Genomic DNA, 24820 nt, shown 5'->3' on the forward strand with positions numbered 1-24820 from the left:
GCATTTTTATAAATGTACACTCTCATCCCTACTCCAAACATCCATGGGGCCAAAGATTCATCACCAGCTACACATTTGAAGAGGTCCTTCTGTATATGTATCTCCTCAGCCTGATCAGAGTTTCTGTAAGTTGGGTCTACACAAAGTTTTAGGTGGGATCAGGGCGGAGCAAGAGACCTGTCAAAATGAAGCATCATTCCTTGATAAGCCTCTACATTTTAATGAAGAAATCCAAGAAACCCAAGAAATTTAATTAAGTCTGCAGCTATATTAATACCCTTTGGCTCCACTGCATCTACTTCAGAAGCCATGCTCCACCGCAAATAAGGAGAAAGTGTAAATCCTGGTGGAGGCAGGTCAAATTGATATAGGACTATTCCTATCTCCTTGGATCAAGGGTTCTTTTTTTCTTTAAAGATCCCTGTGATTCATGGAGTGGGAAGCCTTGGGCCCTCTAAGTTTAGTAGGCTCCAAAGTCCTCCCAAGTGGACAACACACTGCAAGCTATGCAACATGAATCTCAGTGATGTTAGGTTTCTATTACTGAGACAATGCTATGATGTTTCATGGTACAAAGGTTTCATGGCATGAGTTTGGGATGGTTATCAGTCATGAGTAATGAAGCCATGAGCAAGTAATGCTGTCATTTCAAATGAGAGCTAATAAAACTTTATACCAACAAAAAACCTCATATGTAAGTCTCCAAACACATAATTATGTACCCTTTAAAGAGGGGGCAACCTTTTTCTTCAAGCTAAAAAAAAAAAACCCACCTTTTTTAGAAGAAACATTTTTAAAAGGGATGCGATTCATGCTCTTTTGAGGTGGCTATATTAATATGCTTTAAAAACAGAAGTCAGGATTCCTGTAAAGTCTATCAACTTCAGTAATCAAAATCTACATACACATATGTCTTAAAGCAACATAAAGCAGAGTCATTGCTCAAAGATGATCACTGCATTCAAGGAAGTAAAATGAATTTCTAGCTAGGATCTTTCTGTTTGTTTTTACATCCACCTTAAAAGAACCTGGAAATCAAGAGAAGTAAAGGAAGATTTATTTCTCTAAAACAAGAAACCAAAATATCACCTAAAGCCTTCACTAGAACAGGGGAGAACAGCTACTGCAGTTTGCACAACAAAGAAATAATAAGGCAGCCATACCTATCCCATATCCTTCATAGAGTTGTCTTTCATGCTCTATGGTCTGTTTGATGATCATCTCCCTGGAATTGTGCTGCCTTCCCTGTCTGCCTTTAATGCTGTTACGTAACTCAATCTGTTCCAGTTCATCACTGAATCGATGCAAATATCTGAAAGACAACAAGTTTAAGCTATGAGATGTCTCATAACATTTTAATAAAACGATACTGGTTTGGTCATTTGCCAGGGAAATATTTACCAGTTGGTTCTTTGCCATCTGCACCACATCTAAATATGCCACAGATCCAGTTTTTCACACTAAATTCAAGATTTGCACTATTCTTCCAAAAGAGAAATTCTGTTTAGGCTGTGACCTTTAGACTCTTACCCCTCAGACTTAGCAGAGTATAGCATGTCACCTATTGTAGCCAAGAATCTCTGGCAAAAGGAAGACTAGCACTGTACTGAGAGAACTTCCAAATTACTACAAGATATACCTATCTCCTAGAACTGGAAGGGACCTTGAAAAAATCATTGAGTCCAGCCCCCTACCTTCACTAGCAGGACCAAGTACTGATTTTTGCCCCAGATCCTTAAGTGGCCCTCTCAAGTACTGAACTTACAACCCTGAGTTTAGGGGGCCAATGCTCAAACCACTGAGCTATCCCTTCATTTTTCTCATAACTCTTTACTGAACTCTCTCCAATTTATCAACATCTTTCTTGAACTGTGGACACCAGAACTGGACACAGTATTGCAGCAGTAATTACACCAGTGACAAATACTGTGATAAAATAACCTCTACTTGTGACTCCCCTGTTTATGCATCCTAGAATTGTGTTAGCACTTTTAGCCACCGGCTCACATAAAAACATAAGAATGGCCATACTGGGTCAGACCAAAGTCCATCTAGCCTAGTATGTCTTCCAGTCTTCTGGAACGTCCTCATTGCTCTAGGACTTATTGAAAAGCAACATTAATGGTCCAGTAATCTTCTCAGACAACTCTTTTAAAACTCTTGGAAGCAAGTTATTTGGACATGCTGATTTTAAAATGTCTGACTTTAGGAGCTTCTGTTTAGCATCTTCCAGAGAAATTATCACCAGCATTTGATTAGAGTATATCATCTGCTTCCTGCCCCACTCCCATTACAGAACAGAAATATTTATTGAACACTTCTGCCTTTTCTTCATTATTCTTCATAATTCTACCATTTCCATCCAGTAACGGACCAATACCATTGTCAGAACTTTTTTGTTCCTAATATATTTTAAAAACTGCATAGCAGATTTCTCCTTGTGTCCCTTATCAATTTTCTATAATTCCTAACTTTTGGTTTATATTAATTACTATCAACTTTCCCTTTCTTCCATTTATTATATTTTATTTTTTATAGCTGCCTTCACGTCCCCTCTAAACCAGGTCGGAAGAAGTACAGCCTTCTTCTTTGATTGCCCAACACTTCCCATTATAAGACCCTGTTTTCAGTTGCTTATAACTTTGCCAAACTTTAATCACTTGATCAGAAATTTCTCAGGCTAGGTGTCTCCCTCAGGCAGAACTTTTTCGAATGTTTCAGCTAAAATGGTTTAGCCATTTCAGAGAATGAGCTTAGAGAAAAGTGTTATTTTGCCTATGATAAACATATGTACTGTCATTTCTCTGAGAAGCTCTAGTGCTTCCACGCTTTGGAGCAAGAACTTGAAATTTAGTGGGGGTAGCAAGTTTGCCCTATTTTTGCCATTCCTGTGAAACAAACAGCCAAATCTGTCTAAGATATGAACCTATGAAAAAAATCACTGTTTATAGATGTTCAGTAAAAACCTGTTAAGAGTTTGGAATCTAAATTCTCCAAAGACTCTGTTAGTACTCTAGTACGCTCCAGCCAGGGCTGTACTTAAGGACTATCATAATGGTTAAACACAAGGGAGCCAAATTAAGGTTGCACAAGCAATTGTAATTCTAGCATTTCCTAATTTTTGAGTGCTTGACTTCACGACCATAATTATGCTGTTTTAATGTAGTGTTTTGAATGTTAATGTTTTTTTTACTTAGTGTAACCTATCTTAAGTAAACGCTCTGCAACCCAGAAAACGAAAGTCATATGTTGCCTGCTATAAGTGGTCTTTCACTAAAAAGTCAAACTAAAGTACTCTGGATACATTGAGGATATTTTAAAGTCTCATGCCATCATTTATACTGCGAAGACTTTAAAACATAAGATGGGAGTAGATCCTATAACATACACCAGTGGTGGATCTGCCCCAGAGTAGCACTGGAGATGTTCCTCAATAACACAGGTTTCATTGAACTGTATACAAAATATGCCATTAATACTGAGAGTAAAAGGAATTTACCATCATGATATAGGCATAACCTATCAAGAGACATAGCTGACAAACTGGCAACGGCGGTAGCCTTTGGTACATGCAGTCCTATGTATAGTAATGATATAGTGCCCATACAGGTCCCCACTCTTGAAATAGCTCTGGCGCTGTTCAGCTGGCCTTCTTAATACAAAATGTGGCAAAGCTAAGAAGCGGGTCTAAGTGAAGTAGAACCTGTAGATTGTACTTTCACCAAGAAATATGACTAACACTTCATGCACCAGGGACATAAACATTTAGATTGCTGATCATGTAGTTACTGGAAAAGATATAGGTGTACCCATTTTAATTTGAGTTTGCCTTCACTACACATGCAGAGATATAATATAAAAGTCTCTCTGATTATACTCTGATCTCATCCAGTAGTTCCAGAATAGTTACGATCTACTTATGCTAGCATATTATCTTCACTATTAATAAATCAATGATATTTCTAATAATAAATATGAAAGGGAAATTTTTAGTATATTTAAGATTCATCTTAATTTACCAGTCAGTAAGTCAATCTTATTTCCAACAAAAAAGAGCCTTTTATATTATTGTATACCCCATTCTTACTTTTCAATTAGTTCACAGGCTTCTCTCTTTGTGTAGTCTGCTTTGCTGGGATCAAGGTGACTTTGAAACCATTGCAATTTTTCTCCTACAGGAACAAAGTATGTGTCAATTATTACAGTAGCGCTAACACAGAACAAATCCTGTCAATGTTCCTGCAATAAATCCCATTTTTCAGGGGTTTAAAATTCAGTTATAAAAAATTGCCTCACTATGGTACAAGTACAAGGTCTCAGTCTAGATATGACATTAATACAAAGAATAGGTTTCATCCAATTGTCATTTTTAATTTGGGAGAGAAGATAGAAGTTGTTTACAGATGTTTTCCATCTTCTTTTACTATATAAATAAATAAAATAGTTTTAAATTACTGGAAATCTGGAAGAAAATGTTACTTTTTTTTTTAAACACAATCCAATTCTTCAGCAATCAATACACAGTATATTTTTTTCAGATAGTAAAGTGCAGAGGAATTAGACGAACATCTTAAAATTATTAAAAAACATTCTGTAAGTACTGCTTGAGAAATGTTTAAAAAGTACCAAAAATCACTTTCAGATCATGTTATATTACAACATGATGCGGGGGAGGGGATGGAGAAAGGCAGAATCAAGATATTGGATCAATATCAAGACAATCAAATATGTAACGGAGAAACTGTCAAAATTAGCAACTTAGAGTTGCAGTATGTGAAACTGGCCTGAGGCCTTTTCATTCCCTGATCAACATATCTGCATAATTTAAGAGTAAAATAAATTACCAAGGTAAACCATCAAACTCTTTAAAACACTATCAAATTGTGGTCTGAAATTTACCAGCCTTCCAAGCTGTTGCCTGACATCTCTGTCAATTCACAAACATCTACATGAGATGATGTAAGTATAAATTTTGGAGTAGGCTACATCTAATAACATGGATTGACAAGGCTTGGTGGTATTAATGAAATAGAGGTTTGTTCTGTAGTATGCCAAGTTGCCTACTGCTATAGTCAACCACGTGATGAAGTCCATATGTGTTGCAAAGAAGTGAAGTCAAGAGATACCATACACCTCTTAGCCCTGATTTCACTTGCAGTTGCCATGTTGAAGTGAGAACATCCCTGATATTCCAACAATTATACAGTTTATTAATAGATTATAAAGACAGTCCTTGCCCCAAACAGAGAACAATTGGATAGAATTCTTTTTCCCAGAAAGTCTGTAAGACCTAAATTATAGGACAAACTTCATTTTGATTTCATAGAATATCAGAGTTGGAAGGGACCTCAGGAGGTCATCTAGTCCAACCCCTGACTCAAAGCAGGACCAATCCTCAGCCAGATTGCCCCAGATTCCAAAATGACCCCCTCAAGGATTGAACTCACAGCCATGGGTTTAGCAGACCAATACTCAAACCACTGAGCTATCCCTCTTCAACCAAGTAGCTTATGATACTCACCTACAATGCTCAGACGCAAGGCTTTTTCATTCTTCAACCTAAAAGACAGAAAGCGCACACTCTAGTCAATCATTTTCCCAAGAGAAAAATCAATGGAAAAGCTGGATGAAAATATGTTGCAGCACAATTCCACCTCTAAAACCTGCCAAAAAGTCACAACTTCCGATTTCCTTTTTTATGTGAGAGATCCAGGGCAAACAGTTAATTCAGATTTTGTAAACTATTTCCAACATTTCGCTATTGCATTATTTAAAGTAATGGTGGAAGGGAGGTGAAGGCAGAATAAAAAGACATCTTGATATTTATTGGACACTATAATATAAACATTTTATTGTGACAAGTAGATATAAATAAGTGTTTTGATATCTTCACAAAGCCAGCCAATGGCTCAGATTTTCTTGATCTGTTCCCAAAGAGTTTTTCTTTTTCTCACTCTATCTGAATTATGGGTTATATACTGAAACCTCATCAATTCTGAAGGATGCATATGTAACCTGTTGTTCAGTATGTGTTAAATGTCCCACTCTAGTGGCTGGTTTACAAAAGATACAAGTCTCTTAGAGCTACTATCTGAAGGAGCTGCTCAAGTAGTAGACATTCATGATTTTACCACTGGAGAGTTCAGTTCAATCTCCAGCAATGACCCACATTTGTCCTAATTTTGTTTCCAGCAAGCCAGGGTAAAATAAACAGAAGCGTTCTAATTATTTTTTACTTGGGCACTGAACAAAACATTATAATAATGGAAGATTAACATTGCCATGTTAAAGCTTTATTAACTCTTTTAAAAACAGTATTACTCCGTGTGGTGGAGACTCTCCAAAAGTTATAAATGGGAGAAAGAGTCTGATTAAAATATACAAGATAAAGGAGCAGATCCTCAGCTGGTATAAACTTATAGTGATACTGACTTCAGTGGTGCGAATGACAATTAACACCAGCTGAGGACCTGCCCAAAATATCTAGGGCCAGGGTCTCAAACTCAGTTTACCTTAGGGCCAGTGACAGTCCTTAAATCCTCCCAGGCCAATGATGTCACTGAAGATGGTGTTCAGAAAAGAAAGCGTTTATATTTTATTTTTTACTTCAAATTTCTTAGAAATAATAAAACTGTCATACAACTTTATACACTTCTTCACTTGCCAGAGTTTTTAGTGTTTGCCAGACACCTGGCAACACTTCAGTTCTGTCAATTTGTTGGTGTTTGGCCTCAGTGACTGAGCAGTTGAAACCTTTAAGATTGCAGCAAGGTGTGCACCAGATAGTTGAGTTCGGCATTTTGACTTGTTTATATTCATTGTGGAAAAACGTGATGCTGCCTCCATGGCTGCCTGTGTCTGGCAACTAATGATGCTGTCTCTATGACTCACTCTGCCCGGCGACTAGTTATGGTATCTCTGTCCCTCTCCCCCAGCCAATGGGAGCTGCGGAGGGCAGCACCTGCAGCAGACATTGCTGACTGCATGCATCTCTCCACCGTGGGCCACAATGGGGAAGTTCTCGGGCCACAGATGGCCTGCAGGCCGGAACGTTGAGACCCCTGGTCTAGGACACCCTCTACCTTTTTTGTGCAGTAGAGTCTAAATCTAAATAAATTAGTTTAGCAGGGGATAGCGGGCATTGAAGTTATTTTTATTTCTTTAAACATTTCACAAGAGCAAGTTCATAAATGCTAGCTAAAAGATTAAAATGCTTACACAAAAAATTAAGTTAATGGAATTCATCTGAATGAAGGTTTGTAGGATAAGCAGACTTCAGAACTGGAATGTGATGAGCACAGACAATATAAAGGATTTAATATTAAAACAAAATTAAAATGTGAGTTGTACCTAATGTTTGAAATAGAGACTAGTGTAGGAAAAGAGGGAAGGAGTGCAGTGCACAGAACTGGAAGCACATGGGGAGAAGCAAAGCAAAGGGAGACATTTTAAAGGAGAGCACAGAAAAAGCAATCTCATTCCATAAATAGATAACAGCATGAAAAAAAAAAAGACACCAATGAAAGAAGATGACAAAAGAAATAGCATAGGCAGATGATACAGTTTTTACAAAACAAAAGTGTATTATTAAAAATATTTGAAACACAAATCAACCCATTATTTTTACATATTAGTTATATCAGAAGCTTTGCATTTTATTTAGTCATCTTCAGTGTTTGCCATACCTTACATGACAACACACACAGACAGTAGTGCATGTCTACAGAGTGTTGCCATGGAGAAACTGGGACATCAGACAAACAAGCAGCCTAACTAATAGTGTAAGCTATATAGTTTCACCCTGGCTGTAAATGCTGCATATGAGGTAATCGTGTTAGCTTGTAGTAGGTTACTAACCAAAAACCACTACAATTTTTTGTTGTTTCTTTTTTCAAGGGGTGGGAGGGGGTGAGTGCTTGAATGCATGCAGGCAATATCTGTGAGCACGCATTTATGGAAACACTTAACAGATTTTCATGAAAAATGTTAACATGTAAATAACATGTGTTCTACAATTGGTACTGTACTCTGCAAGAAGAGTTTAGAGTGGGTGGCGGTTAAAGCCATGTAGATCCCAAATGAGAAAATACTAAACTTCTGAAAGGATCACTGTCATTCTGTGGAATCACTAATAGGGAGAGGGATGAGGGGACTCCTAGAAATTAAAGTAGTATGTTCTAGTCAAGAGCTTAACACAAGGAATTCTTCCAGTGAATATTAGGGCTTGTGGAAGTTGTTTCAGTGACAGCAAAGGAGTTTTTATCCACAAAATTAGCAGCTTTCTCAAACTGGCCCACCATTTTGGATGCAGGATTGAGCCATGTGGAACTTCACAAGTGAGTGCTTAGGGGAATGAGAAACAGTTGCCCATCACAGCAGTTTGCAGTCTGATAAAAATGCACAAATCAGTCACTCCACCTCCTCGTGTCTTAAGGTATGTCTACACTGCAGTTAAACACCTGCAGCTGGCATGCATCAGCTAACTTGGGTTCACAGGGCTTGGACTATCTGGGGCTATTCAACTGCAGTGTAGACATTCTGTTTTGGGTTGCAGCCTGGGCGTTGGGACCCTGCAAGGGGGGAAGATTGAAAAGCGGTGGTAAAGGTGGTAGCTTTTGTTTGTTTGCAATATGGGTATCTACCCAATATTATTATTAATTTGTACTACTGTAGTACCTACGAGCCCTAGACATGGACCAGGACCTCACTGTGCTAAATGCTGTACAAACTCAGAACAAAAAGATAGCCATCCACCATATGCAGGTTAAGAGATGAAACTGAGGTTCTACTCTGAAAATTGAGACTAAACTTTGGTTCTGCTCTGCAAGTTCTATGTTTGTGTCTCAGATTCCATGTCAAAATTTCCTCAGTATCTAAATTAAGAGGGTTTTATTTTTCCTCTCCTATAAATTCCATCCCTGGCTCCGAAAGTCAAGCTGGGTTCGTTGATCCTATTTTAAAAATTACAGTTGAATGGATAAAATTTTCCTTCGCTTCCTATTTCAGGCTGTTAAACAGTTGCTGTTCCCTCCTCTACCAACGCCCATTTTTCATTAGTTGATTCAGCAAGCACTTCAAGATCCTTCCATATGAAAAGCTCTCTATAAAAATTAAAATCCTCATTCTTTTTTCACATTTGGCTTTCGACATCTTCACTTTTGCTTATATAAACTGAAAACAGTTAATATTCTATCATTCCAGAGATCGAATTTGTAAGCAAGAGTAAACATTAAAGCAGTCCTGCTGCTACCACCACCTTCATGAGGTCAAGATAGATTAAGATGCAAAACATGAGACATGTTAGGGAAAAAACAAAATCACTTCTAAAAGGCAAGGGTTTAAGGCTGTTTCTAAAGGGTCATTTCATGTCAAGTTAAGTAGTACAGTAAAAGCCTTTCAGCGGGAGATATATTAGACTGGCATATCTGCAATGGAAACATGCAACATACCACAAATCCCTTAAATACTTTACAATATATGAGCTACAAACACTGTATCCTTACTTAGAACAAGAAAAGAGTAGTACTTAGTTAACTTTGACTCCCAGAAGCACTATAGGCCTGTGGTTCTCAGCTTGTGGCCCAAGTGATATCATCAGGGCTGTAACGGGGGATATGCGGGGGGAGAGGGGAGGGGACCTGTCCCAGATGAATAGCCGGGGTGGTGGTGCAAAAATTAGTCAGTGTAGGATTGGGCCCAGTGACGACAGCTCCCCACACCCTAGCAGGACTGGGCACAGCAGCACTGGCAGGAAGCCAGGGTACTCAGTGCTGCCCCACAACACAGAATCGCAGGTCCAGTGATCCCAGCTGGAGCAGGCTCCTGGCACTAGGATCACAGCAGCAGGCAGGCTGCAGAGTTGAGCTCCGTACTGCCAAGGCAGAAGACCAGCTGGCATGGGGAGAGGGTGTAGAGGCCTAGGGCAGTGGTTTTCAACCCAGCTGAAGAAAATTGTTGATGCCCGTGACCCAGTGGAGCTGGGCATGAGGGGTTTGGAGTGTGGGAGGAGCTCATGGCTGGGACAGAGGGTTGGGGTGAGGACTGGAGGGTGGGGACAGGAATGAGGAGTTGGGGGTACAGGAGGGGGCTCTGGGTTTGGGGGGCTCAGGGCTGGGGAAGAGGGTCAGGGTGTGGGAGCGGGTCAGGGCTCTGAGCTGAGGATGCAAGCTCTTGGGTGGGGCCAGAGATAGGGAGATTGGGGTGCAGGGAGGGGCTCAGGGTTTGGAGGGGGCTCAGGGCTGAGGCAGGGGTTGGGGCATGGGTTTACCTCAGGTGACTCTCGGTCAGCAGCAGTGCTAAGGCAGGCTTCCTGCCTGTCCTGGCACCGCAGATCGTGCTCACCTTGAAAACGGCAACAGCAGGTCCAGCTCCTAGGCAGAGGCATGTAAGTGGCTCTGCACAGCTCTCGACTGCAGGCACCACCCCCACCCCCTCCGCAGCTCCTGTTGGCCAGTTCCTACCCAATTGGAGCATAGAGCCAGTGCTCAGGGCAGGGGCAGCATGAGGAGCTCTGGTCATCGTCATCTCCCAGTCGTCACCTTCTCTTCCCCCCTCTCCCCGTTTAGAATGGAGGGTGGCAATGCTCCATGCCATGAGACCCAAATTAATTAAAAACAGTTAATGTTTTCACTTATTTTGCTCATTTAAAATGCGATTGGTAGACATTTGCCAGTGTTGAAATGAAAGGTACTACATCAATTTGAATGGTATTGCTAAATACTAAACCGTTTTTTGTTTTTTTTTGGTAGATGTACAAGTAGTATATATATTGTGTGGATGTGGCCCACGTAACACACAGAGAGCTACATATGCAGCCCACAACGGTGAACAGGTTGAGAACCACTACTATAGGCCAGCAAGACAAGATATGTTTTTATAAACTACTAGAGGCTACACTTCATGCATAACTACTGATTCAAGTTTAAAGGGATGTTCCAGTATCATCTGTTTCTCTACAGCAGGGGTGACCAAACATACTGACCTTCTGAACTGCATATGACAACCTTCAGAGGTTTGAGAGCCAGGGCGCACCTGCTTGTGCTTGAATGGGGAGGGCAGGGGGGAGATGAGGGTCTCCAAGAGCTACACTTTAACAGTAAAAGAGCTGCATGTGGCTCACAAGCCACAATTTGGCCACCCCTGCTCTGCTCCTCCCTCTCCCTCCCAGCGCTTCTTGCCAGCTGTTTCGTGTCATGTAGGAGGTGCTGGGGGAGGAGCAGGGATCGGCTGCGCTCAGGGGAGGGGACAGAACTGGACAGAAAGAGGTGTGGCGAGAGTTTGGGGGAAGGGATGGGACAAGGCCCGGGACAGAAATTGAGCATCCCTGGGGCAAGGATTTAAAGCTGTTTCCCTTTAAAAAATTTTTTTTGCCTTTTCTTGGGTGCGAGTACCCATCTTATAATTAACCACAATCTATGAAATTATCTGCTGCTCTGTGAGTACTCAAACAGCACTTGTAGATCTTCATATTCTTCCATTGTGTCCACTATGCTAACAAGACCACTCAAGGAGAGAGCTTGTTGGAAAATTTCCGACAAAACTTAAGTTTCATCAGAAAATGCCAGTTTGATAGACCAAAACATTTTGGTCGAAACACAGGCAGGTTTCCACTGGTGCCCTGGCTGGACTAGAGTCTGTTAGGCTCCCTGCTCTCAGCTAGAGCCAGGTCTCTGGGGTCTGCTACACACTCAGTACATATGCCACTGCAGGCAGCTTCCCAGCCCCCTTAATCCCATCCAAATGCTGGGACTCTCAGTGCTGGCTTGACTCCTCACTCAAGGCAAGCCCAAGACAGCCCCAGATGACACTGGGACTCTTGGGATTGTCTAGGCTCCTCCATCCACAGCAGGGAGCCAGGGCTCCCTGCTATGCCAGGCTTTCTGCTGCAGAGCAGGAAATCTACAAGACCTGAGAGCCCTGGCTCCAGCTGGAGCTCTGGGACAGCTCTGCCATGCCAGGGCTTCCAGTCTCCCACTTTGGAGTATCAAAGCCCAGGGAGCCCCAGCTTGAGCCAGGGCTTGGTTCCTAGCTCCACAGCAGCTGGAAGTCAAGAAATTTACTGAGAAATTTTGACAAATTCAGTTTTGTTCCAATGCAGAATTAACCCAAATAAAAAAATAAATTCTCCCAAACTGAAAATCACAAGTTTTGGCCAGCCCTACTGAAGACATCATAAACAATGTACTGCCTCAGCTATCATGTGGTCACAAAGACTGCCTGAAAGTCAATGCCGCTCACAACAGGCTTATCTGTATTTTGAAAACGTCAACTGTGAAGTTCCTCTCTCTGGCAAATTACCTGAACCATGAAATTCTATCTGACAGCAGAACAAAATGATGATTATTTCTAGTACAGGAGACACTGAAGGTAGCAATAAATCCCTCTTCCTTTTCAAACCATGTCAGCCACATATTCTTTGTGACACAGAACTATTTGTCCATGAAGATAAAGCCAACCTATATAGTTACCACTTCAATAGGGGACCCAGTGTCATACTCTATAGAGTAAACTTTGCTCCTAAAGTTGTATCAAATTCTTCATATACCCTGAGAGTATTCAGAGGTCTTCCAGGGGACTCATCTAGATATTAACTCATCTAGATATTTGCCTGAATTTATACCAGGATAATTTTCCCCTGTAGGCAAGCCATAGACTGGGCAAAGTAGGTCGAAGATCATAATGCAGTCTCAATCTGATACTGATAGCAGTGGCAGTCTTGTGCATTACTTACTGTTCACACACTGTCATTCTACAGCATTTTTACTTTTCTAATATTTGTCACTTTCTCCACTGCATACTTAATTGAGGTTTGCAAAGTGAAATCCTTGGTTGGAATGATAAGAGTATGATTTTAATTGCATCTGCACACACTGCACCAGCACCTTTGTTTGAAAATTTCCATTTCCAAACCATTATTATTAACTGGGCCTTTGATTTTACATAAACACTAATTAAGCCCTAGAACAAAGATACTTGACAAATTTCCAGAAGTGTAGAATATATATTTTATCTATTTAAAAATGCTAAGACAGCTATGAAGATCCATGTGCTCTAGTCTCTACGATTGCAGCCACTTCTCATTTCATATCTGTTCTCTCTATATGGAGCATGTACACACTACCACTTATAGCAGCATAACTTCTGTCACTCAGAAGGGTGTGAATAAGCCACACTGTCCCCCAAGCAATGCAAGTTACACTGACCTAAGTGCCAGCGCGGATGGTGCGATGTGCCTCTCATGCAGGTGCAGTGGTTACACTGACAGGAGAGCTCTCTCCCAACAGCATAGTGCGTCCTCACCAGACGCACTGCAGCTGTGCCGAGGTAGCACTTCTAGTGCAGACTAGCCCATACTGTATGCAGGGTTATGGCACTCACTGCTACGGGGGTGGAAAAACGAGAAGTACTAGGCTGAGAAGAGTTGACTGCCATGAACAAGAGAGGAAGAAGCAGACAACAACGGAAGCACAGGTAGAAGACAGCAGCACAAATTCAGGAGACTTCATTAAATAAACCGCAAAAAACTATTTTTTAAAAAGTGGTATTTTACTGAAGTGGCAGTTTCATTTAAACCTGTGCAACAGAATACTAGTTTTCAAATATTTTACAATTATGTATTTCAAATGCCTTGCTCCTAATTAGTTTAAAAAAAAACCCTAACCTACTCATATACCCATTAATTCAAATCATGGTTAGAACACTGTAATTCTTAAACACAAATATTGGAAAGTGAGGAAATTCCACAAATATCCTTAACTCAGCCATAAAACCTTACCTCTGCACATGGTTCCACAAGAAGTGTGGTTTCAGTAACACGTAAGGCACATACTCTGGAAACAAAACCAAACTAAACCCAAGTGTGGTGTGTAGTCTTACCCTGGTTATTGTTACTCTAGTTATTACCATCACTTACAGAATGTGATTGGTCAGACACTTGCAAGGAAGGGATTTTTAAAGGTCTGCAGTCCCAATTGGCCCTGCACCACTATACCTGTAGCAGATGTCAGGAGAGGAGAGGGGAATTAAAAGGAGGTGGCCCAGCTCAGTTTGGGGTTGACAAGGAAAGAGAGCGGAGCTCTACTCCTCTTGGTAAGGGACGCCTGGTTTCAAGCAAGAGTCTAAGAGAGATGAACCTCCAAGCAGATGGGACAACCAGCCCAGAAAGACTAATTTAAAAGACTGGTTGCATCCAGACAAATCCTGGGCAGGGTGGGGTGTGGTTCTGTCAAAGACTTCTCAGATTACCCTGGTTTTGAGTTTGTAATATTCCTTTGTCTTTTGAATTCTAATACCCTGGAAGAAGTGGGGTTAAATTGTGACCTGCCTGAAGGGCGGAGTCATGGGAAGAGGTGGACCACTGCAGGACCAGAGTGGCTGTTGGGGTGCCAGATTGGGAGAGAGCTGCCAGAAGGCACTTCAGTGGTGAGTCCATCTTTTTTACACTGAAGTTTAATTTTCCTGGTTGATTACTATTGTCTCATAACCCTTACAACATTTAAATACAGTAGTTCGTGAAAAGCGAGATTAACTGTCCTCAGGGTAGATTTGATTTAAATCATGATGTAAATCACTAGTCGGGAAGACTCGATTTAATCATAGATTTCTACATAAAAGTGCATTCTTGCTGGTTATCACTGAGTTGTGAAAAATATGTATTAAGGTTATGAGACCCACACTGTATCTCTTTTATGGCCTGTTGCCATTATATGTTTTCCCTTCTAGTGAGAGAATGGTATGGTAGATCTCAAATCAATGAAGACTACACTCAGAAAGAGCTCAAGACTTCTGGAATATGCTGCTCAAACAGTTTCACTTTTGTTTCTACTGCCTGTCCCCTCCCTTCTCAGATTTATCTCCAGACTTCTTCTCCTTATCCAGATCTATTCCGCCCCCAACCATCTTCTATTCAATGAACTTTCTGAAACTTTGCACTTTTATAGAGAGGTAAGGGATTGATTCTGTGTACACAAATTTGCAGAGGGACGATAGGGTTGAGGTCTTATTTCTCACCTCTCTATATTATTTATTTAAAACATTTTTGCTGTTAACAAGCATGTTATCTCTGGAGACACAAATCAAAGGTCTGAGAACTGCAAAACTAAGCTTCTCTGCTGTGTTTTCTAGACTTAGTTAGCACTGAGTCTCATTGGGTAGATAGAAAGATTAACCTAAATAAGCTATACAGAAGCCCCTGGAACTCCATAAAATTGGGTCCATAATCCATGAACTATTGGAACATATTTACAAAATTTTTCTTAAATATTACATGAAATATATTGTCTCATACTACAGAATTAGAATTTATAATCCCTATTCCATTATGAGATATCTTTGAGCTATAATGTATCTTAATTAAAACTATCTTTAGATATGCTTTTTGAGGAAAAAAACTTTTATCAAAAAATCTGATTTAAATAAATAAAATCAGATTTATTTTTTTTTTTAAATCATTGATTTTTATCCATCCTGACTGTCCTGGTCATCTCTAATCATGCATTTAATAAATAAAATGTGCAATAGCAGAGAATTTCCAAAAGCTGTCCTAATTATATATAAACATTTAAAATGCCAACAAGCAGACCTTTAAACCACTAAGCAGCCCTAAACAAGAGTTCCCAACTTGAGAAGATTTGTTCCCAGAAGAGAGGCTGTCCTGCCAGTAGATTAGATCACTATGGCATAAAGGAGCTCCATTAGTAGAGATAATGAGAACTCTTCACCAAATGTTCTACCCTGCCTGCACTAGGCAAACTCTATCCTTCTCAACACATTGCCCTTCGCTAGCCCCACAGAAGGTGGCGGGGGGGGGGGGGGAGAGGAAAGAGGAGAAGGGAAGCAGATCCCATTACAAAGCAGGAAAAAAGATTCAGGGACCGCCTCTAGAGATGAGTTATTCAGACTCTATTCTCATTTCGTCTTTCCCACCTTTGGTAAGGCTACAAAATATGCCAGCTAACTTGGTGTTTTCTGTCATCTGGACACTTGTATCAAGAAAATGAATTCAAACCAAACTTATTGTCAATGTCAACTTGTAGTAGGTTCAAACAAGGTGAAAAGCTTCATGTTAATTACCAGTCATGTGTTAATCAGAATCATTTTAAAAGGTACTTTGGTAAATAGACTGATAGTGTAAGTAAAAGTTCTGAAAATCTTCTGGTAGAATTTGGCATTAGGTTCAAGTTTTATGCAATGATTTTACATTTTACTTAATCCTGTCTCTGTGAAAGGGCACTGTCTAGATGACCTCTTCAGGTCCCCTCCAATCCTACATTCCTATAATTCGGTACCTTGACTTTCTAATAAATTAGGTTGTCTAATTTAATTTTACATTATTCCTGTGCTGAAGCTTCTATCGGTTTCCAAGAAATGTTATTCTATGAACAGTCTCACTATTAGGAAATAATACCTGATATTCAGCCTAATTATCTTTGTTTTAAATTCATATTAAATAACTCCTAGTTTTACCCACTTACCAAAAAAGGTTCCAAATTTCGTGTTGCCCACTTTCCTGAAATTCAGACGCAAAATAATACTTTTAAAAACACAAAATTATTCTCCCTTTCCCCCACACTGGATAACAGTACAAATTAACTCACTTTTCCTTTTTTTCCTGTTTGTGTGCTTCTCTCATAAGCTGAGAAGCCTTTCTGCTGTAAGGATGGATGACTTTTTTCTCTTGCCCTCCTCCTCTGCCCTTTGGTACTTTTGGCTGAAATGAAACATAACAAGGAATAAAATGACACTTCAGTTCCCTTCACAAAGTGTCTCATAAGCTACTGCAGCCAGAGTAAAAGACTGCTCAAAGGGAAGCCAGCAGCACCTTATCAAAGGGATTCACTCAAGAAAGAGCATGCAATAACACCTCAGAAGGTCCAAAATTCATACAGTGGGTTTAAGTGGACTAGTATAAGTTATATTCATGTCACTCCTTGTGTTACTAAGAATAATAAAACACACAGACTCCTGAGTTCAAATTCCAACACAGCACATGCAATATGAAAATCAGGCATACAAACTCTGAAGGCTGAAGCAAAGCACACAGTTATATCTTTTTTTAGTTTAGAATTGGTGTGTGTTATAAAATGTGTTACAGACTGCTACTTTTCTAACAGAAAATACCTTCCTTCTTAAAGAGCTCAATGGTGAGGAAACTTTAAATTACCTCTCCTAACAAGAATGCAATTTTCAGTATACCCTTATTTAAACTTTTCCCAACTGAGGGCTCCATTTAAACCCTTGTCAGAAACCCATCTAATTTGCACAGAAAGAACCAGATTGCAGCTGCCACCCACAGAGACTACACGTCCCAAAATACAATGCTCCATCTAAGTGGAGCAACAGAAATTCAATTGTCACTTCTGCACTAAAGGACTTTTACAAATAGAGATAAAGTTATAGCTTTCTGCAAAGTCAGTGACTCAAGTGCATTTGTATATGTTCTAAAGAAAAACATCTTAAGCGAATGTTCAGGTTACAGGAAGGGGCTCTTTTTAAAAAGGAATGCATTGCAAGCCTCATCCCCAGACCACTCCATTTCCCAGTTTTGAATCTGAAACAAGAAACTTCTCAAGAAGATACAGCTAGGAATACAGCTGTAAAAAACTACCTAATACAAACCAGACTCACGTTGCAGTTGTGGCTAGTTCTTTTCCCAGTAGTTCCCATTATTTTTATTTACTTATTTATTTATTGTTATGAAGTTTGAAGGTTGCCCCAAAATTAATGGAAAGACTACTAAGCAGTGCGACATTGAGGAATACATCGGGAAGAAAGAAAACAAGAGTAAGCTTGGTCATAAAGTAGTGATCCTGCACTAGTGTTCACAAGTTTATTACTGTGATGACTTAAATTTGCATAGATTGCTTCCTCTAGCATTTCTTGAGAAGATACCCTGAAGCTCCATTAATTTAAAGAAGGTATTAATAGCCAACTATTGTCGCTCATGTGACTTCAGCCCAATTACATGACAAACTGGAAGCAGCAACAACATGAACAAGGAAGGTATATAAAAAAGAAAAAATCATGCCATAAGCAGCAAGGAATTTTCCTCTTGAATCTTATGGACACCACTGTGCCAACATAACGTATTCCTTCTGGCCAAAGAGCAAGTTATATTGTATTCTATTTAGTTACGTATATACAGGACACTTAAAAACACACCATAACACGAACATTATTTTGTAACATTACAGAAAAACAAACATAAATAGGAAGCTCTGTAGTTTCCATTGTTGAGGGCATCACAATGTGGACCAGGCAGAATCTGTACTAATGAACTGCTGTATATGCATTCTAAAGGAAACAAATCTAATTTGAGGGCTTCAACACCCTCTACTACCACACAAGTGTCATAAGCATCATGCTTGCATGCTTCTGTCCTAAGTCACTGTGCTGGATAAGGGCCAAGAGAATAAAACATAGGAGAAATTAAATGTTTAAAACAAGGAGTTGACCAGAACCCATGGTGCTGAATTCATTTTTAATATCTATTATCAAAATCTGGTTGAACACAGAAAGGTTTTCTGGCTTTGAAATGGAATTGCAGTTTGATGGCCTTATTTAGTCCACATCACAAAAATGTGATATAATTTGACACAGCGTCCTACCCACAAGTTTGGAACAGAAGTTTTGCAGTTTAAGATTGGAGTTTCTAGACAGAATAGCGGTGTGAAGTCTAGAAAAAACAGATAATTGCTCTAGTCAAGTCATTGCTAACAATCATAGACTCATTTGCCCATCCTGTTCAGAAACACACTGAAATACAACTATGAAACAGCAACACACATACGAGCCAACTACTTGCTCAAAACTTGAGCCAAAAGTGTCTAAAAAGACAGATACGTTTCAGTTGCTGTACACTGATCAACACCGCAGAGGGTACAAATTTAAAACTTTCGTCGAACACTTTTATATATGGTTATCTTGACAACTAATTTATCCAGACAACTCCCTGTAGACAGTGCTTGAAATGATTGATTCAGAACCAGTTAACATTATATTTACTACCACCTGTTAGTTTTTCATCACTTCGTTTGGTGGTATGTGTCTAGGGAAGACCTTTGGCTGCAATCAAGTTTGTTACGTTCATTTACTTTTGTTTGTTTATAGTTTCTAGAACAGAATGATTTTCTGCCCTGTTGACTTGACATAGAAAAGGAAAGAACCGATTACCTACCTGAGCATTTAACAGAACACTGATCCTATTCCAACTTCTGCAACAAGTTTCAAATTGCCTTTTCTGATGATAGAACAGCTTAAAAAATGGCCTGGTTAAAGAACCTGCAATGAATGTCTGGAAGAGTTTTTGAAGTACACTCTGTGGTACAACAATAGATTTTATTCACAGCTAGAATTAAAAAGTACTAATTTTTTTTAAGTGGAGAAAGAACAGTTTGCAAATTGGAATGTGTGTCAGTGGACACCATTAAATATGACAACGTAGAATTTTATTATACTAGTTTTCCTACTCCCTAAACTTACAGTAGGAAAATCAAATACACCTGCTGAATTTGCACATGCCAAACTGCAGGTAAAATTTTGGGGGCAAGTGTTGAGGCTATTTTGAATATTTGGCCTTGAAAGCTAGAACACCTATTTTAGAGGAATTTCCCATAAGCATATAAACAAAGTAGATTATTATCTTGACTTTAGTAAAGCTTTTAATACTGTCTCGCATGACCTCATAAACAAACTAGGGAAATACAACCTAAATGGAGCTACTATAAGGTGGGTGAAAAACTGGTTAGAAACCCATTTCCAGAGTCTAGTTATCGGTGGTTCATGCTGTAAGGGTGTAATGAGCGGGATCCTACAGGGATCAGTTCATGGTCCAGTTCTATTCAATATCTTCATCAATTATTTCGATAATGGCATAGAGAATACACTTACAAGCTGGGAGGGCAAGTGCTTTGGAGGACAGGATTAAAATTCAAAATGATCTGGACAAACTGGAGAAATGGTCTGAAATCAATAGGATGAAATTCAATAAGGACAAATGCAAAGTACTCCATTTAAGGAACAATCAGTTGCACACACACAAAATGGGAAAGGACTGCATAGGACGGAGTACTACAAAAAGGAATCTGGGGGTCACAATGGACCACAAGCTAAATGAGTCAACAGTGTAACACTGTTGCAAAAAAAAGCAAACATCATTCTGGGATGTATTAACAGGAGTGTTGTAAGCAAGACAAGAAGTAATTCTTCCGCTCTACTCCCCGCTGATTAGGACTCAGTTGGAGTATTGTGTGCAGTTCGGGGCACCACATTTTAGGAAAGATGTGGAAAAATTGCCGCGTGTCCAGAGAAGAATGACAAAAATGATTAAAGGTCTAGAAAACATGGCCTATGAGGGAAGATTGAAAAAATTGGGTTTGTTTAGTCTGGAAAACAGACGATTGAGAGGGAAGATGATAACAGTTTTCAAGAATGTAAAAGACTGTTACAAGGCAAAGGAAGACAACTTTCTTTCTTAACCTCTGAGGCTAGGACAAGTAGCAATGGGTTTAAATTGCAGCAACGGAGGTTTAGTTTGGACATTAAGAAAAACTTCCCATCAGGGTGGTTAAGCACTGGAATAAATTGCCTAAGGAGGGCTGTGGAATCTCCATCATTGGAGATTTTTAAGAGCAGTTTAGACAAACACCTGTCGGGAATTGTCTAGATCAGTGGTTCCCAAACTTGTTCCGCCACTTGTGCAGGGAAAGCCTCTGGCGTACCAGGCCTGTTTGTGTACCTGCCATGTCCGCAGATTCAGCTGATCGCGGTTCCCAGTGGCCGTGGTTCGCTGCTCCAGGCCAATGGGAGCTGCTGGAAGTAGCAGCCAGTACGTCCCTCGGCCTGCGCCGCTTCCAGCAGCTCCCATTGGCCTGAGGCAGTGAACCGTGGCCGCTGGGCGCCGCGATCGGCTGAACCTACAGACGCGGCAGGTACACAAACCGGCCCGGCCCACCAGGGGCTTTCCCTGCACAAGCAGTGGAACAAGTTTGGGAACTACTGGTCTACTTAGTCCTGCCATGAGTGCAGGGGACTGGACAAGATGGCTTCTCGAGGTCCCTTCCAGTCCTATGATTTGATGACTTAAAGTTTAAACCATTTGGACTGCTTACATTAGGCATATATTAAAAATCAGCAGAATAGAAATTAAGACTTACACCTAAACTTTACTCCTTTTTCTGTACTAGAAATACTATTGCATATATATTTTTAATTATTATTAAAGGAGTAAAGATTTTGAAAAGAATATACTCCCAGGACATACCAAATTATGCTACAAATTTATTAGTTCTTATACTGTGGTATATTGAGGTAAAAAATATTTTTATGAATACAGCTGGAATGAATTATCTGTTATGAAATGTGTGGATTGCACAACTTTGTATACTAAACATAGACTTTGCAAATTTGTACTTTTAATTATATTGTGTAGCAACAGACTCCTGAATCTATCTAAGCAACTTGGATATTTAATTTCTATTAGAAACCAATAGGGATTATTATGTCTAACTCCCTTATCTGACTTTGAAAATCTCATCTATAGTCTTCATATTGAGCAACACAATTCTATATTTTGCTATTTTAATACACTGGAAGTGACTCAATTGAAAAAAGATATGAATGTTATAATCTCCTGGTTACTTGTTATTTTTGGTCTTTGTATATATATTTGCACATTTCAGTAGGCAAGGTTAAGAGTGGGTGTGTGGATAAGGCAGGTAGAGCGAATAGGGAGTAATGAAGGACTGTCTGGCCCCAGGGGAGCAGCAGGATCTCTTAGTTAATTCTTTGCAGAGTTCTCATGCTGAAATGATCTAGAAGCACAGAATAACTGCATGGAAAAGTAGATTGTCCTAGGGCACTAGGTGGAGGGCCCTGAAACAGAGACAACGAACGACCTTTCCCGACACCGCCCCCGTTCCCATGTAACCTGCCAAAGCAGCCCCACGGCTCCTCCTTGGCTCCAGCACTGGCTCGAGCCGGTTCTAGAAATAGGCAGAAGGGCCCCGGGTAGGTTCCCCGCTGGCTCCCGGGCACGGGCGAGGCACCACGGTTCCTGCGGCGAGCGCGGACGTGTTAGGCCTCGATGTTTGCGCACGTGGCTCCGCACATGCTAGTTCCTCGCAGGGACCAGCCCCCTGGCCCGGCCGCCCCCTCACTCCGTGTCAGGCGGCGGCGAGCGCCACGGCCCGTGGTGGCCTCCGGGGCGGGTGCTGGTGTCTCGAACAGACCCCGCTGAGCTGGGGCCCGGCAGCGCGACAGGCGACACCCCCCTCCCCCGCACTCACCATAGCGAGTCCCACGCGTCCGCCCACCAAGCGAGCGGCAGAGGCAGGCAACGGCGACACGTACCGGGGGCACCGCGGCAAAAACCGGAACCAGGTGTCCGGTCCGCCGTGGAAAGAGCCCGGCTCAGTGCCCCGCTCCCGAGCGTCCCGTTCCGCCTGCGCTCGGTGATTCCGTCACTGGCCAGGCGCTGTGTCCCTCCCGGTCCACGCCACGTTCCCGGGGGCTGCGACTTGGGCTCCTGGCCGTTCCGGGTGCGTGTCTCCCCAGCGGCTGTGGGCTCGCCCCGCTTGCTGACTGCCTACCGCTGGCCACCCCAAAAAGCCAACTACAGCCACGTTCCCGGGTGTGGGCCAGGTCCCGCCCCCAGAGCAGCAGTTGTCCTAGAAAAATCTCAACACGAAACCCAGGTTTTACGAAGGACGGTGTAGGAAACTAGGACCACTTGACTGATCCCTCAACAGGAGCAGCAGTTGGCAATATAGTAATAATGATAGAAAGCAGGTGTGTCCTTAACACTAGCAAACAGACCTAGGAAGTCAGCAGTTCTCAGTGCTCTACTCCTGAGGTCATTCTGCACCAAAAAAATAAACATTCTGTGCACAATATTTTAAAATGCTGAAAAAAATTATTTGTCAAATAAATGTGGAGACTCCAGTATGGCACTGGGGAGCAGAGGCTACTGGTTTCACAGCAGTGGGAGAGCACTCTACAGCTTCTCCCCTCACTGACTCAGCAGTGAGGTTGCACCCAACCCTGACACAGCACAAGGATAGGGCCTGCCCCAGAAACACCCTAGGGCCCTGCCCTTCCGTGTCAGGTGCACCAGGCTCAGCAAAGCAGGGTACAAATGTGTAGGGGCTCAGTGTGGGGGGATCCAGGTGTGGGTTGAGAGGGAGGGGAGTTTGCAGAGCTTGACATCTGGGGGTGGATCTGACTCAGTCCCAAATGCTGTGCAAGAGAAGAGTAAGTACTATCCTCCCCGGCCCAGCCAGGATGAGCAGCTGAGCCAAGCACAGGGTAGGAGCTATCACCCAGGTTTTCCCCAGTCCTGCCCTCTGCCCCACAATGATTTACCTCTCTGCTGTCTGCCCTAGGCACAGTAAACATACTGCTGGGGAGGGACACATGACTGCTAAGTACTACCAGGGGTGCTGGAACAATTTTTATAGCGGAGGTGCTTAGAGCCATTGAATCATAAACTCCTATGGGTGATAGAAACCACTTCAAGCCAGGGGTGCAGAACCACCCCTAGCACTCTTCGTTCCAGCATCTATGAGTACTACTATAAAATTCCTCAGATATGTCAGGAGAGCATCCTGATAGGTTAGCTTGCAACTGCATCCTGGTAGATTACTTTGGCAACATGTCAGGACACCATTTATTTTATTCTGTCACAGCGGTAACGTTTATCTCATGAAGATATTATAGCTTCAGTATTTTTATGACTTCTGCTTACACAGCTTCTTTTAAGGAAATTATAGTAAAATATCTCGAGCTAGTTCAGAGTCTGAAATAGTGTGAAAATATACAGAGCATTTTCCATAGAATATGTGTCCTAAAGAAACTATTCTTTCGATTACTAAAAGAGCTCACTTTAAAAAAAGATTCTTGGGCCAGCTCCTCAGCTGGGGTAAACTAGCATACTACCATTTAAGTCAATGGAGCTGTGCTAGTTTATTACATTAGCTGAGGATTTGGCCCCCTTGTCTCTTGTGGTGAACATCTATCATCTACCTATACGCTCTACTCTGCCATTCTTTTCCTATTTTGTGCTGGGGTTTTTTTTCCCCCTTTAGTCCCATAAACTGCTACCTTCCAAGACCAACTCAGGATATCTGAATACCTGGTCCTGCAATCCTTATGAGAAAGGTCCTTAATTACATCAGTAGCCCAACTGAAATCAGTTGAACTACTTGGGCATGAGGACTACTCCTACTTTTTTGCATCAGAGCTGAAAGGTAGGGCCCATAGCACCTACAACAGTATGTGGATTTAAAATAATACAGAATAGGGGCTAGTATGTGACTTCAATATGTAATGACTATACTGAGGAATGTAGTCTCTTTATTTGCACTTATTTACCATTTATGATACATGAGAAAGAATGAGGTTATATTGGAAAGATGATTCCACGATTTTTATATATATATATCCTAAATTATTAGGATTTGACTAGATATAAGAATTTTTACTGGAAATTCTTGTTTTCATCTGTGTGGCAATGAGGATCAAACACCAAACAAGGCTAATAATATAATTTAGCCAATATGACAATTATATTAGAAATAAAATAGAAAAAGTATCTGGTTACAAGTAACTTCTCCCAAGTCTGCAAAGTCTGTTTTTCTGTCTGAGACAAAAGAAATTTATGAAGATGTAGGAGAAAGATAAAACCGTATTATTATAATATTTTGTGTTAGTTTTTTAAAAAAGAAAACAAAATAAGTGTGGAAAGGACTAATTTTCCTTATTATACACATTGTTTCCAGAAACTGCAGAAAAGCATTGTGTCACCTTTGGACTTCAACTTGTCAAG

The 24820-nt window shown here is 40.9% G+C and overlaps 1 protein-coding gene across 3 annotated transcripts in view; it reads right to left on the minus strand.

The window, feature by feature from the left end:
- The window catches only part of TMA16 (translation machinery associated 16 homolog), a 67966-nt gene extending 45600 nt beyond the window's left edge, over window positions 1-22366 (minus strand). For all 3 annotated transcript variants that reach the window (XR_004000493.1, XM_030563274.1, XM_030563273.1), the window contains exons 1-5: window positions 22284-22366; window positions 16596-16708; window positions 5522-5559; window positions 4088-4172; window positions 1164-1312 (exon numbers count right to left, since the gene is read on the minus strand). Coding sequence is in view for 2 of the 3 variants with exons in the window: in XM_030563274.1 (XP_030419134.1) it covers window positions 1164-1312; window positions 4088-4172; window positions 5522-5559; window positions 16596-16708; window positions 22284-22286 (388 nt within the window). In the remaining variant the exon portion in view is untranslated. The remainder of the gene's footprint in view (window positions 1-1163; window positions 1313-4087; window positions 4173-5521; window positions 5560-16595; window positions 16709-22283) is intronic.
- Between the last annotated feature and the right edge of the window lie 2454 nt (window positions 22367-24820).

Source organism: Gopherus evgoodei, chromosome 5, assembly GCF_007399415.2.
Source record: "Gopherus evgoodei ecotype Sinaloan lineage chromosome 5, rGopEvg1_v1.p, whole genome shotgun sequence".
NCBI classification, from domain to species: domain Eukaryota; kingdom Metazoa; phylum Chordata; order Testudines; family Testudinidae; genus Gopherus; species Gopherus evgoodei.